The following is a 14830-nucleotide window of genomic DNA, read 5'->3' as shown; positions in this document are numbered from 1 at the left end:
TGATTTTGTGTGCATCTGTCTGTTGTCATCACATATTTTACTGTACTGAATATTTTTATAGCAATAACTAAATAGTATTTAGTGTTTGTGATTTTTTTTATGTGTATTTTATTTTCATTTCTGTAAAGAGTACAGGAATTCTAACCCTACCGTGCACCAGTGCATTTGTGTCAGCACAAATAAGGTCTATTATATTTTATTAGAGAAGTTTAGCTTTTCTGCATGATCCCTTGCTATGTTAGAAAATGAAATGAAAAGAAAGTTTAAAGAAGATAAAATCGACGTCTTGTTATCCGCCATGGCAGATAACTATCTTGACTTTCTTATGCGCTTCAGGGCAGACAAAAAAATGTCGTCATGCGTCAACTGATACAACCAGCGCCATCGTGTGGAGTTAGGTAGGATTTGCTTTCAAACTTTTTATTAAAAATACAAAAATCAGTGAGTCTTACTTTTCACCTTTATTATTGTTATCATTATTATTATTTTTTTTAGATAAACCACTATTTATATTTAACAGATAAACATATATAAAGTACCATAAAATTGATTTAGGGGTGTTCGATTGCTTTTGCCTGATCCCAATTTAAACCTTCTGTCGATTGGTTTTGACTGCGTTCGATTCAAGATGGCGGCTACACCAGCGACCAACCCTTCACAGTTGCTCCCACTCGGTAGGCATAAAAGTGACATTCTGTGTTTTTTTCTGACCCGGGTTTTAAATCCTCTGGGTGTGAATTAGAAGCTAAAGTCTGAGGTGTTCGTGTTTTACTTTAGTTTGAAGCAGCTACAAGTCGGGATGCTGCTGAGGAGCAGATGCGGCGGACTGGACTGAAGTTAACGGCGCCATTTATTGAACACAAGCGTTTCAAAATAAGAGTAAATTAGACGAATAAAGGCGTAGAGTTTGAGATAATTGAGCATGTGCACAGGCAGAACGTTTTTAAGATGAATGCAGCCGTAATTAACGATCCACCTGTGCAAACCTGAGTAATTCAGGGCAAAATGGCGTCCTCACGTGAAGTCCATCTGACAACATAACTACTAATAGAAGACAGGAGCAGTTCCTGTGTTTAAAGTGTGCAGCCATCTCTATTTGCATGGAAGTGGCAGGAATCTGTTGCTCCAGTTGGTAGCACTGCTGCCTTGCACCAAAAAAAGGTCCTGAGTTCAAATCCCTTTCTGCTTGGGGTTGCCATGTTCTCCCTGTGCATGATTTATGTTCTCTCTTGGTGCTCTTGCTTCCTCCCACAGACCAGAAACATGCTTGTTGGGTTCCTTGGTGTCTCTGTAGGGCTGGTGACATGATGGTACCCAGCCTCTTTGCCCTTTGACCCCCGGATGGACCAGAACTGGGTTGTTATCCTGGTCAGAACCGTGCGAGAGCTTTGGTTTCCCATCTGATGGAGTGGGCTTCCTCCCAGTTCTGCCCAGGAATACAGAGTGGGATCAAAGTTTCTTCTAACGATGCAGGAAGGGTTTGGTGGTGTTCTGGTGATAGAGGCCCTTCTCACAAGGTTAAAGCGGCTCAAAGATTGGAACTGTAAGGTTTAGGCTCTCTGATCAGGAAAGTCTGGTTCTCCAAAAGCCGGCGCAGAAACAAGGGAAACCACCTGATATTAGGAAGGCGTGAAGGAATCGTCGTCGTTTATCATTGTCAGGGAGAACTCCAGAAATAACAATCTAACCTGTTTTGCAGAGCTTGTGGACAAATGTATCGGCTCCAGGATACACATAGTGATGAAAACCGACAAAGAAATAGTCGGCACGCTGCTCGGCTTCGACGACTTTGTCAGTATCCTTTGTGAAATGCATGCATGTGTTTAAGTAAAAAAACAAAAAAAAATGTTTGTTTGGTACCGACTGGGCTAGACCCTGTTAGCCTCACTGGTTCTGCTCCTTGACCCAGACGTTCAGACATGGTGCTGGAGGATGTCACAGAGTTGTGAGTTCAGACGTTTATCCATCTATCAGTCCTCCTCTCCCTACGTTCATGTTCTGTCCGCTCAGCTCACGCTTCTTGTCTGCGTTGCAGTGAGATCACCCCAGAGGGCAGGAGGATAACCAAGCTGGATCAGATCCTCCTCAACGGAAACAACATCACCATGGTAGGCGACGCCAACCACTGAGCTATATAATACACTGGAGTGCTGATTCTGCCGAAAAACTGAAGTCACTGGCCGCCATCTTGCTACTCCCTACTCTCACAGAATCCCATAGGATTTGGTTGCAACAACAAGCAGTTTTCTGGCTGTGTGAAACGTTTCACAGGTAATTCTACAGTCAGTGGATGTACTAACACTATCAACTACTAGGAAATTAGGTGCTGAAATATTTTACATGTTGTTTATATATATATATATATATATATAAATGCAAAATATTTCAGCACATAACTTTCTCAGTACTTGATAGTTTTAGAACATAACATAAAAGTATATGGCATTTGACATTTTAAAAGTCTTAAGCCCCCCCTGAACATGAGAAAATCCTCGTTATTCGATGCTGTAGCGCTCATATTCCCTAGTTACTGGGGAGAAATAGGGAGTACCAATATGGCGGCTGGAGGCTTCAAAGCGACTCGTTCTAACAGCGGGCGATTAGCACTCCAGTGTATAATATAGCTCAGTGACGCCAACACGCTCCCGCCTCCCAGACTAACCCCCCCTGAACTCTTTCCTCCCCTGCAGCTCATCCCCGGTGGAGAAGGACCCGAGGTGTGAGCGCGCCGTCGCTCTGGCTCCTGCGTTTCTAACATTTTTCTCTCCGACGCCCTCTTTTCTGGGTTTTTGTATCAGGAAAAAACACTTTTGGTTTAACGCTCTTTGTTTTGTGTTTGTTAAATGAATGAAAGATGCATCATGTTAGATTGTTTGTTTGTTTTCAAATAAAAAGATGATTTACCACCATTTTGGAAAAAAAAAGAAGTTTTTATTTATTGACAAGTTCAATTTTAGTGCAAACGTCGGGTCAGAATGAAGTGTTGCGTCAAAACGAAGTGATCAAATCAACATCGGGTTATGGATTTGGACTGTAGGGATGAAGTTAAAGACTTTAGTCCACCAGCATGGGTAGATGTGCTGAATGCAGCTCAGGGACTTCAGTACATCGACGGCTTCTCCTCGCCTTTAGGATTGGTCACCTTTTCCAGGTTCTTGGTGATGATGTCATACAGCTCAGCCTGAAAAACACACAGATGTGGGGGAGAAACTGTTACTGTTAATTCATAATCTCATTCCAAGCAGTGAGGAGGACTAATAATTATTAGTTTTTAAGGCTTTCTGAGGGTCTTTGAGGGCTTTCCAGAGGAAACTTTAAGCCAGAACTGCAAAAACACATCCCAGCATAATCAGCCATAATTCACAAATTCTGTTTTAAGCATCTATTGGTGTTTTATCGATGCTCACTGCTGTCCTGATGGGTATTTCTGAAACTGTTGGCATCTAAAAGCACAAAAAACAGTTTCAAGTAGGAGGATTTATCAATGCCAGATTCAGTGTTGTTAAGAAACAGTTATTTAAGTTTGTTTTAGTTTAGTAAGTTAATCAAGTCTGACTGACATGAACTACAGCAGCTGCATCTCAAATCAGAACAAAAAGACTAAATGAGGAGTTTTGAACAGGGAAACTTCCTAATAAGCAACCAAGACTCATTGTTTCAGGAAATTAGGATATTTAAACCAATAAAGGCTCTGGAAGCTCCAGCTGTGATCCACATTTATGAACTTTACACCGACTTCTCAAATACGCTTTGGTTCACAGCCTCTCAAAGTAATGGGTTATCCCTGTTTAGTGCACACTTTTTTTCCTTCCACTAAACTTTCCAGTAATATAATCAGATACAGTACTGTGCAGTACCAGCTCACATTTCTGTAATCATTTCTGGAGCTACTGTGGGTTTGTAATTAGATATCTTTTAAATGAACAAATAAAAACACTACATACAGTATATTACCCTATATAAAAATGTATGAGTTCACTTTTCAATTAAAATAACTATATATTTGATTGTCAGCATGTAAAGAGTGATTTTTTTTTTTTTTTTAAACCAGTGGCAGAAAGAAGCAAAAGTGAGTGATTGTGTTGTTCCGGAATCTGTCGTATTAGAAGAAACTTTTTATTATACTGCTGGATATAAAAGTCAATCTTTGGTTCTCTTTTGTTCAGAAAGCCTGAAAAATACTGGATGGATCTAAAAATGACTACGATAAAATCTAAAGAAAGACATGACGAATTTAAAGAAATTAGGAAAATGAGCTGTAGAAATAGTTTTGTTCACCATGTAAACTGAAATAATTACTCATTAGCTGCGTTATCAGCCTTTCTGTGTTTTATACTGCAGAGGTGTTAGCCAGGTGAGAAGATGTCAGGTATTTATGTCAAATTTCTAAAAACAAGCATTTGACCTGCAGAGAGTTTATTTTTTTGTGTAAACTGGTGGTAATACTGGCCTAAAAACCAGAAAGATGAGCCTGAGTTAACGAGTAGAGCTGACGTGTCAGAAACCCTCCCTGCCACAACCTGTTCGCCCTGTTCCTGCTGACAGTCAGCAAAACAAGAAACCCTCAGCAGATTCTTCGCTCACGGCTGGAAGACGACGACAATCATCATCGCTGGTCCTGTTTCAGAGCGAGCAGCGCCAGCAGCTGGAAGAAGCCTTTCTACGCTTTGCTTTAATTTGCATCTAGATTAGAAACCATTTTCCACCCATGAAGCGTCTTCCTGCACCTCTGAAGGCTTTTACTAGTGTTAGTGCCCATGTGACACATCTGCAGAGATTAGAGATGTGGACGCTAACACTGCCAGCGGCGCCTCTAGAAAGGTTTCATAGGTGGGCAGATGGAGCCACTTAAACTCTTGGGGTGTGAAACTAAAAACCATAACTTCAGGATTTTATTCTACTGTTCTAGTAAAGTTGCCTGTAGAAAACTTAAGTAAACGCCTACTAACATCTTTTGGTTTTTAATGGTTTTGTGGATTTTTAATGTTCCTAATGATCTAATGTGCGTAGACCAATAACAGTACAGTTAACATTTTGAGTTGAACGACAATTCCTTTTTATTGTGTAATCATATTTAGAATAAGGTGTACATCTATTAATTTATTGGAAAACAAAACAGTTACTAGGGGAAAGTAGATACTGGCAGATAGAAATAAAAGCGTGATAGAAGGTCAGGAAGAGCAGCTGCCTACAATTTACACTGGCCAGTGGGGGGGGGCCAGGACATGGACCGGGGGGGGCATGGCCACCCCTGGCCACCCCCTGGTGACGCCACTGAGCACTGCCCTCATAACATAGAGGAAACGCGCTTCTTCAGGACAGCGGTTACATCAGAGATGCAATTTGTATTGTTGAACAGCTCAAAATAACCTTTTTTGTGGCACTAGTGGCATCACAGCACCACCTTTAATCACATCTTAAATATGTTATTTTAGATGTTAAATATGTTATTTGTTGATGCGCTCATGGGGCCCACGGCAGAGAAAACAGACACAGTACCAAACTGCAACAATACTGTCAGTTTTTTAGGGATTTATAAACATCGTCCAACAATAAATCACAATTATTAATGCGATAAGACATTTTTCACGTTTAACGTCCGTTCCTTATTAGGCCCGTCGCCATAAGTAATTTTGCTGGCGGATACATTTTTATAAAAAAATTATCGCTTCAAACCATAATATTGTCGTTTGGAGATCTTTTTTAAAATATGTCATAACGGCGTAATAATGCAGGTATATCCTCTCATCGTACCGCCTCACACAGATCAAGCCGTCAGCCGCCGTCGTTTGGCTTAAATCCAAAAAAAACTCCCACACTGCAGCAGTCGTGTTCATCTCTGACACCAATTAAATTTACTTTTCTAACCAGTTTCTCTGGCTTTTCTTCACGAGGCTAAACTTTGAGCATGTGCCGAGCTAAAACAGGATTTAATTCCTCCTTCACTGAGGAAACGAGAAAGAAAGGGAGAGCAGAGACGACGCAGCGTAGTGAGACCTGCTGTCCCGTCTCAGAGAGAGGAAACAGCAAAGACACCTACGCAGATTATAGAGCTCCTTTTAATTAATTAGTGATTAAAAATGATTGTGCGATTAATTGATCTGTCGTTACAGGCCTGCTGTCCCTTATTGCATATCTGCTTTTTGTTCCAGTGGAACAGGACACTATAACTCCAGGACGGTTTCTTTTTCAGCACATTTTCCTGCTTTCTGCTCGTTTCTTTCATCATCATCTCTAAATTAAGCAGAAATTCTCCCCCAAAAAAACACTTTTCTAGATTCAAAAGACCTTAGTTACAAAAAGCACGATGCCACCAAGCGATGCCACCTTCATCACACGATCCTTGACTTTTCTGCTAGAGTCCACATGTAGGTGTTTAGTCTGTTATAGGGCCCTATAATTTCCGCGATCACGGAATCGCGGAATTGGCAAATTAACGCGGAATCTAGTGTAAACGCGGAATTTCTACATTTGAAATGAAATTCTGTTTTTGTGTGGGAGAAGAACGTACGTCTGGGGGAAATGTACACCGGGGGACGCAAATCTGCGCGACACAACCCCTCCCGCTCTGTCATTTCAGCTTCCCCCCACCACCCCCCATCAAAACATTGAAAAAATTATGAAGCGGCTCTCCACAGCTCCGCTTTCGGCGAAAAAGTTGAGAAACACTGAGGCTGACATCCCTTTGGAAAAGATGACAGAACTGTGTCCGTTTCTAAAGAAGCACTGCAAACAGGGAGGAGCCCTACCTGAAAATGTAAGCAGTCTTCGCTAACTTCACCTACTCATATATTCTGAAATTGAGAGGTCCTATTTTATTTTTTTAACTTGAAAAAGCTAATGGAGCACTTTTATTTATAACAATTGGTTCATAACCATTAATATTTTGTTAGTACTTAGAGTGCAGTGTTATGTTGCATCATGCAGTAAAAGTATTGAGTAAATGTGATGTTTTTTTACCTCAAATTTAAGGTCATTCCTATTTTATTTGTGTACATTTTAATCATCAACATTAAAAGCACATTCTTTTTACGACTGAAATAACAGTAAAAAAACTGAATTCGTAAAAATTAAAACGGAAAAAAACAGAATTTTCAAAAATTAAAACGGAAAAAAACGGAATTTGGGAAAAAATAAAATGGATTTTATAGGGCCCTACTGTTACCTGTTTGTTCACCTCTAACCGTGGAAGGCAGCTTATAATGTTACAGTTTATTTGAGTTTCTTCATATTCTCAGTGCTGTCTGTCTGTCAAAGCCTGGGCGGAGGACTTACGTAGAATCCACGGACGTCCAGGACGATCACTCTGATCTCGGAGAAGATCGCTTCGTCCTTCTCGTGGACCAGTGAGCGGTAGTCCATCTGACGGCAGACAGAAGCCGCTGTTATAAAACCCATCAGCTCCCAGTTATTTACCCAGAAGGATGCTAACGTTCGCTTACCACGTGAGTATCTTTGGAGGCTTTGGCGACGGCGTCCCCCCTCTCTGAAAAGTACCTGTTTGAAGGGAGACGGCAGAGCTGAAAAGCAGAGAAGCTGAGACAGAGGCGTGCTCTGCGGGGGGAAAAAAACGTCTCCTTCGTCTTACTTGTTGATGTTGGTCTGAAAACCGTCGACTTTGGTCTTAACTGCAGCGATTCTCTCCAAGATCTTCTCCTGCGGGTCGACCAAGGATTGGAGGTTAACACGCGGCGTGGAAAATAACACGAGACACGGTGGGAGCAGCCGGCGTTGATGAAAGCAACGTGAAGAAGAAGAAGAAGAAGAGCGGGACGTACCTGGATGGCCACTCCGAAGTCATTCCCATCCTCTATTTTAGGAATGAGGTGCTGAATCCAGCATGAAACCTGCAGACATCACAGGAAACCATCAGCAGTTTTTAACATCTACTCTCATTTATTCTTTTTTTGTTTGCACCAACCCAACAACAGCTAAATATTACACAGTTAACCCAACACTGGTGTTTTTCTGGCTCTGGGAGGAAGGAGGAGTACCCAAGGAGAACCCAAATAAGCACAGGGAGAACATGCTAGCTCCATGCAGAAAGACCTCTGGACGGGTTTTGAACCCAGGACCTTCAGGATGTTTGTGGTGTTTCTTCCAGGCTCGCCAGTTTAAAGTCACCTCACAGCCTCTCAGGGGATCAGATCTGTTCATTTTCACATCAGTCTTTAGTTCAGATCTGTTTAGTTTATTTATGTAGCGCTGATTCATGATAAAAACTGGATTTACTGCCATGTTTTGGGTCACCGTCTTGCAACACGGTCCAGTTCTGCTTCAGCTTTATTAACAGACGGTTAAAAAAGCTCAGACACCCCTTAATCCACGCTAGAAATCTCTGTGGATTTGATTTTTACAATGTTTGCAGCAAAAATCATGAGGCTTCCACCACCGTGCTGCACCGCTGGTATGAAGGCTGTTTTCCTGGATTGCTATACTTGGTTTATCAGCAGTTTGGTCCTGCTAGTGTTTAATGTGCCTTATAATTAAAATTGGTATGGTTATGTCAAACGTGTCCTCTGTTCTGGTGTCCAAATAATTCATCTTTAGACTCATGTGAACATCGTAGCAGAAGTCCCGCTCTTTGTCTGCGTTCTCTTCAGTCAGCCTGCATGTTTCTCTTAGAGAGAAAACATTTCCTCCCAGGAAGGTCAAAGACTCTTTCTGATTGTGCCGACATGAAGTCACATCAAACATCAGCCTACAGTAGAGTCTGTCAAGACATTTAATGTTTTTAGAAACTTTGCATCTTGATCTCAGGATGGACTGGCGTGACCTGCTGTTTGTTAGCATTTACCTTTAATGTCTGTAAATCCCTTACAAGACTCTGTTCTTCTAATCATGTGCAGCTAATGTGACTTTAAATTGTATTTTCTTCCATTTTTATCCTTTAACTATATTTCTTGAGTTTTTCTTTATTGGTAAAATCAATATCCCATTTCTATTTGTCCAGATATGTTAAAAGTATTCCTAAACTGTTATGTGATGCCATTTCATGCGAATAAAGGGAGACAGATAAATAAACCTGAGCATGGTTCCCGTGTAGAGAGAATATAAAGAAAGCAGAAAAGGAACGTTAGAAAAAGAAAAGGCGCAGATTATCAGTAATTACAGCTCCCATTATAACCCAAAACCCTGATGGTTTCTGGCTGATTACTTACAACCAGGATGGTTTCTCTGAGACCCACGATCTCAGGCTTGACTCTGTCCAGGAGCAACATGATCTTCTCGTTTCCCTTGATGAAGCCACACTTTGGAGCTGAGAGACACAGAAAGAGCAGCTGAAGGCCTTCACTTCCTCCTATTAAAAAAATATATTACCTTCAGGGACCGAGTCGTCCAAAACTGTTTACCTTTCTTCTTCTTCTTCTCTTCCTCATCGTTCTTGTCTGTCTCCATTTCCTGGAAAATAAGGCAGTAGCAGAGACACAAATTTGTCAGCTGGATCAGAACATCCAATCAGATCAGAAACTTAAAAAACTTATGCCAGGCCTCCTTTTTTATTTTATGTTTTATTTTAATGTAGTAAATATCTTATCAGGCAGTTATCTGAGCGCCCAGCGGACACTGAAAACTGTGGAAACTTGGGCTGGATGATATAGAAAAAAAAGCATATCAATAAAACAGAAATCATGTTGATCTATATAGATAATTATCAACAAATTCTAAACATATATTTTGATAGCAGTCCTGGCCATTTTATGCTGTTGTTTAACAACTTATTCTGTAGATATAGAACAACAAACAGTGAATTCAAACTCAAACCTTTATTCAACAAAATTTCTATCAAAATTGCAAGTTTAAAAAAAAAAAAAGCTCTCTGAGCTCTTTGAAGGGCTTCCTGCATCTGCGCTGTGATTGGTTGGGAGGATGTAACGATTTTAATATTAACCTACATGCATGGCTAGAATGGAAAAGGAAGTAAAAATATTATTCTATTGAACTTTTTATTGATCCTTTTTTTTATTGACAACGTGTCTGTCGATTGATATATATTGTTATTGAATTATCGTCCAGTCCTAGTGGAAATAACTTAGCAGAGACAGAAGATGCATTACAGACACATTATTAGCAGCTGAAGGAATATAAAAGGGCTGAGATTTTGGGTTTGTGTGAAACTAGGTCGTCATTTTAGGATAATGTTGCCAAACTTGGTTAAAGGTCCTGGTTTGGATTCATTTTAAAGCGCTAGTTAGAAAGCAGACTGCCTATGAAATAATAATAAGACAGGTCTGAGCAAAAGGTTTATAAAAACAAGGAGAGACTAAAGAAATCAGTTGTAACTCTTTTTGATTTTCTAACATGTCACCTAGTTAATAGATAATTACACATCATGGTGGTAGGAATTAAATACTAATAAACGTATAAATTCCAGTTTATATTTATTGTCGAGAAATTGTTAGGGTCATTTTGCAATACAGTGTTTCTTACCCTGGGATTATCATTTCCCATTAAAAACACAACCACCAAAGTTACAGTTTAAATATTTTTAACATTTTTCATGTGACATTAGGCTGCTGCAAAGAAATAATAAACTATGTGAAGGAATCTTGTGCATATTTATCAGATATGCCACAAATACAACTGGAATGAACTAAGTTTAAGGAGAAAAAAAAGAAGTTGGGAAATTCACAACAAAGGAGAAGTGAGCAATCTACTTAACTCTCTGTCAGCAGATTTGACAGCTATTTCATGTGCCGTATACATGAAACATTTTGCATCCCATACCTGTTCACCCATCGTCTGTACCCACTAATCTCACCCCACAGCACCCGGGACAGGTTGCCAGTCCAACACACAATCTAAATAACTATTTAGAGAGACAAAATAAGATAACATGTCATGTTTTTGGACCGTGGGAGAAAGCCAGAAAAAAGATGCAGAAAGAAACCCTGGATTTAAAGGATTTGAACCCAGGACCTTCTTGCTGCTACGGTGCAGCCCTGTTTAACCGAAATGAGCTTATGTTTTATTTAGGATATGGATTTAAATGAGCAAAGTTGGTCAAATTGGGAATTTTTTTTAGCTAAACTTAAAAGTGTTTCAGTTACTTGAATCAATGTAATTCTGCAATAAGTACAGGGATATAAATATACTTTGTTTTAACAACAGGAGCAACAAACATGGTGACTACTGCTGTAATATTATCCTTTGTACCTCAGTAATTCATAATTAGAGATACACCAAGTTGGGTTTTTATAAAAAGAAAGAAAAACTACATATCTGAAGACCTAAAATGAACAAATGTTTGATTGCTGAGTAAATAGCTGGTGCATAAGAAGCTGCATGAAGCGAACAGGTGTACTGATCTGGCATTAGACAGTAAATTCAACTGAAATTGACTAGTCAGAAGAAAGTTTATGAAACTAATTCTGAGGGTTGTGTATGATGGAAATAGAGGAGCCGTCAGATCACCTCATCTTCTGGAGCAGGAGGATCTGGGATGGGAATATCCAGAGGAGCCTGGAGTGAAGACATGTCTGTGATGCTGAGAGCGTCATCCTGGGGAAAACAAACAGACAAATTAAATAAAAATAAAAATAATCATCCTGGGGTGGATCTGAAGAATACAGGTAGTTAGTATACTGAACCCTGAGCAGAGCATCCAGCTGAATTATCTTCAGAGGAATGAAACTGGAGAACAGATTCTCAGCCTGGAATCATAAAACAGAGATCAGGAGCTGCAGGGGGAATTAAACTGGGAATTACTTCACTTTTCAGGGTTATTAAAGGACACAAACCTCATGATAGAGCGACTGGCGGAAGTTTTCCACCTTTGTCGGAGACAAAAAAAGACAAAAGTACCTGCTGAGTCACGTTGGCAGAAGGATTTATGAAATTTACTTTCGTTTTCCTCCCAGAAACGGGACTTTCCACCGCGTACACCCTCATAAACAGCCATATTTACAATGTATTACACGCGTTATTTACACAACATTCACAAATAAACGATTTTACTGTCAAAAAAATAAAAGTTTCAGCAGAACTCGTAATTCCTGGCCGCATTGGCCCCCATCGGACTCACCTTGACTGCGTTGTCTCTGCTTATTTTCAGCGCTGCAGCCTTAGACATGATGAAACTCTGCCGCTTTTAAAAGATAAACCACTTAAAATAAATAAATCCCCAGGATGGATTTTAAATATATTTTTCTTGTGCGGCTGCAGCTGAGGACAGTTGGACCTTTTTGTGTGGGTGTGACTTATTTTATTTCCTCATTGAGTTTACTTTCGATTAAACGTCGCACCTCCCACCCAGCGGTGTCCCTCCTCTGCAGAAAATAGTCCGCTCGTGACATGCGCGAAGAAGGCTGCTACTGAGCATGCGTAGCAGGTAAACAGGAAGTCGGGCTTCCGTTGGAGTAAAAACAAATATCTGAAACTATTTAACGAACACATTTGAAGCGTTTCTGTCTGAAATACAGATTATATAATAAAAATAGCAGCTGCGGCAGGTTATGCGTTCAAACATCTGGCTGCAAATGAGATAAAATATTTCAGAATAACGATTTGTTTTTGTCGGAGGCACAACTTGAAAGCACAGGAAAAAAAACGTTTTGGTTAGTGATGCACCTTAAACCTGACCAATAATTGATTAGCATACTTTAATTATGCATTTGATACTGTTGTCCCCAACATAAACAGCTTACAATAATAACCCATTTATTAGTTGTAGCTGATTATTTAAATGTTGTTTATACTGTTTTTTTTTTTTTTTTTTTTTTTCAACCCTTAAAAAATAAGGTAACGTTAAGTTTTTCAGCTTGAACCTTAGATTTTTTGGTAGGTGGAAACCATGAAAACTTCATTTGTGTTATTTATTTATTTATTTATTTTATTAAACCGTTGAACATGTTTCGTTTACAAAAAAACATAATTTGTCGGCGTTACAGACCAGATTCTTACACAGAAAAGAAGAATCCGCTTTTATTTTTTTAAAAACACGCAAAACGTTAAACCGGAAGTAGAAGTAGCTCCGTCGCCGTCAAATTTGCACTTCCGCGTATCCAGCTAGTTTCAGACGGGTAGAAAGAAGCGTTCCGCGTAAGGCGGTGCGTTTTAAAGACATCATTGGGCCAAAATAGAAATAAAAATAAAAAATATTTTCCAAGGAAATACGGAAAAATCCCGTCAGAATCAGCACTAAGGGCGACAGCGGTGAGTAACATAATGAACTAAACAGCTAGCTTGTTGACATCGGTTCAAAGTTTCGCTTTCAGCTGGATTGACGTTTTTGTTTTACTTGTAGGTGATTTAACAGACCGATAGCAGTTAAAAAAATGTTGTTTTTAATTAAAATAAGCAGCACCGAGGGCTGACACTTTCTCACCTGTCATCTGTTTATTTCTGTGGCTAATATTAGCCCAGTGGAGTTTCCCATTGTGTCAAAGGTGAAGCGATTCATGCAGTCTTTGTTTAACCTTTGATATTTGGTCATCCCATTAGGTCATGTTTTACAAAGATAAGCTCTCTACTTGTTAAGTTTTTATAATTATTATTACAGTTATTTATACAAGTAGATTGAGAAACGAATTCACATTTACAAGAGAAAGCAGTTAGCACAGATTTAAAAACTCACACAGGAAAAACAAACAATGCGACACTGAAATAGTGTTTACAGAACTAAATCATCAAGAATAAATACATTTAAGATGGTGATGGGGACATTGTGATAAGGTAAAGAAAGATAAGCCTGAAATGACACTTGATTATGATTGATCTTTTAGTTGCACTTTTCATCAGAACTATTATCAACTCATGAAAACCTTTGTAAAAAAGTAATTTATGAGCTCATTGGTCGAGCAGACACACGCTGCAGAGGCTGGAGTTATTAAAGCAGCTGTCCCCGGTTAGATTCCCGGGTCATTTGCTCTCTCTGCCCTTCTTACTGTCCAGCCATTAATGAATAAAGTGCCATCAAACCCTAAAATAAAAGATAAAAAGTTATCCAAGTTGGCCGATGAGACCGAGGTAACCTCTATCAGAACCAGAGCCAGGTTCAAAATGAGCTGGCGGTTTATGTGGACAAGACAAATCAAATAAAACTGACCCAGGGGTACTTTCTAAGGGAATTTAAAGCAAACCGAGGATTCAAAGTTGATGATGGCAACAACTTTGTCAGTTTCTCTGTCCAGGAAATAAAAGCAGCTAAACCAAGAAGCTCAGAGCCAGGGAAAATAACAAAGCTATAAAATGTAATTAATGGTGGTTTTAGCTGTTAAAGCCTCCATCCAGGGAGTCAGGAAAGTTTTCTCTGCTCCCAGAAACTCATTTAAAGACAACAGTTGATTAATTCAGAAGGGAAAGTCGGTGAAAAGTGTTTTTCTCTGTTTTTGGAAGAAATAGACCAGGATGCAGAGTGAGCGAAACTTCACATGTTGGTATAAAAACAAAGAATAAATCTGCTGATAAATTCATGAAACATGAAGTAAGAACAGAACAACAGTGATCATCTCCTCTGTGCTTTTTTAAAAATAGCTGTAATTATTTTATTTAAACCTAAATTAGTTTTTTTAAAGCTTGATTTAGTTATTCGTCTTTCTGTTGCTGACAGCCATGGGCGACAGCCCCGAGTCGGTCCAGATGGAGGAGGTCCGGCAGACGGCCCAGTCGCTGCTGGCGTCGTCGGGTTCGGCCCAGGACGTGAAAGCTCAGGTTCTGACGCTGGCCAGCATCGCGCTGCCCGTCTCAGAGAAGTACCGTCATCTGACGGCAGAGGAGATGCTGAAGGAGAACACCGCCGGGCGCAGCAAACCTGAGGTCCCGCTTCTATTCCCCTTCAGCTCATAGTCCTGCTGATGATTTCTGTTACTCTGAAAAGAATATTTGGCCT

The 14830-nt window shown here is 39.9% G+C and overlaps 2 protein-coding genes across 2 annotated transcripts; one reads left to right on the top strand and one right to left on the bottom strand.

Annotated features, from left to right (window-relative positions):
• Positions 1 to 558: 558 nt before the first annotated feature.
• On the top strand, positions 559 to 2909 carry lsm5 (LSM5 homolog, U6 small nuclear RNA and mRNA degradation associated). Its single transcript, XM_036125599.1, has 5 exons — positions 559 to 674; positions 1700 to 1795; positions 1918 to 1945; positions 2036 to 2108; positions 2691 to 2909. The coding sequence occupies exons 1-5, from the start codon at positions 629 to 631 to the stop codon at positions 2721 to 2723; spliced, it is 276 nt and encodes a 91-aa protein (XP_035981492.1). The 5' UTR covers positions 559 to 628; the 3' UTR covers positions 2724 to 2909.
• Positions 2910 to 12213, bottom strand: LOC105940131 (proteasome activator complex subunit 2). The gene is made up of 11 exons (XM_012882594.3): positions 12026 to 12213; positions 11742 to 11774; positions 11592 to 11654; positions 11416 to 11502; positions 9354 to 9402; positions 9162 to 9259; positions 7779 to 7847; positions 7589 to 7656; positions 7443 to 7497; positions 7276 to 7362; positions 2910 to 3181 (listed from the first exon to the last, which is right to left on the bottom strand). The coding sequence occupies exons 1-11, from the start codon at positions 12071 to 12073 to the stop codon at positions 3101 to 3103; spliced, it is 738 nt and encodes a 245-aa protein (XP_012738048.2). The 5' UTR covers positions 12074 to 12213; the 3' UTR covers positions 2910 to 3100.
• Positions 12214 to 14830: the final 2617 nt, after the last annotated feature.

Source organism: Fundulus heteroclitus, chromosome 21 (assembly GCF_011125445.2).
Source record: "Fundulus heteroclitus isolate FHET01 chromosome 21, MU-UCD_Fhet_4.1, whole genome shotgun sequence".
In the NCBI taxonomy this organism is placed as follows: Eukaryota; Metazoa; Chordata; class Actinopteri; order Cyprinodontiformes; family Fundulidae; genus Fundulus; species Fundulus heteroclitus.
This window is presented reverse-complemented; position numbering and strand designations above follow the sequence as displayed.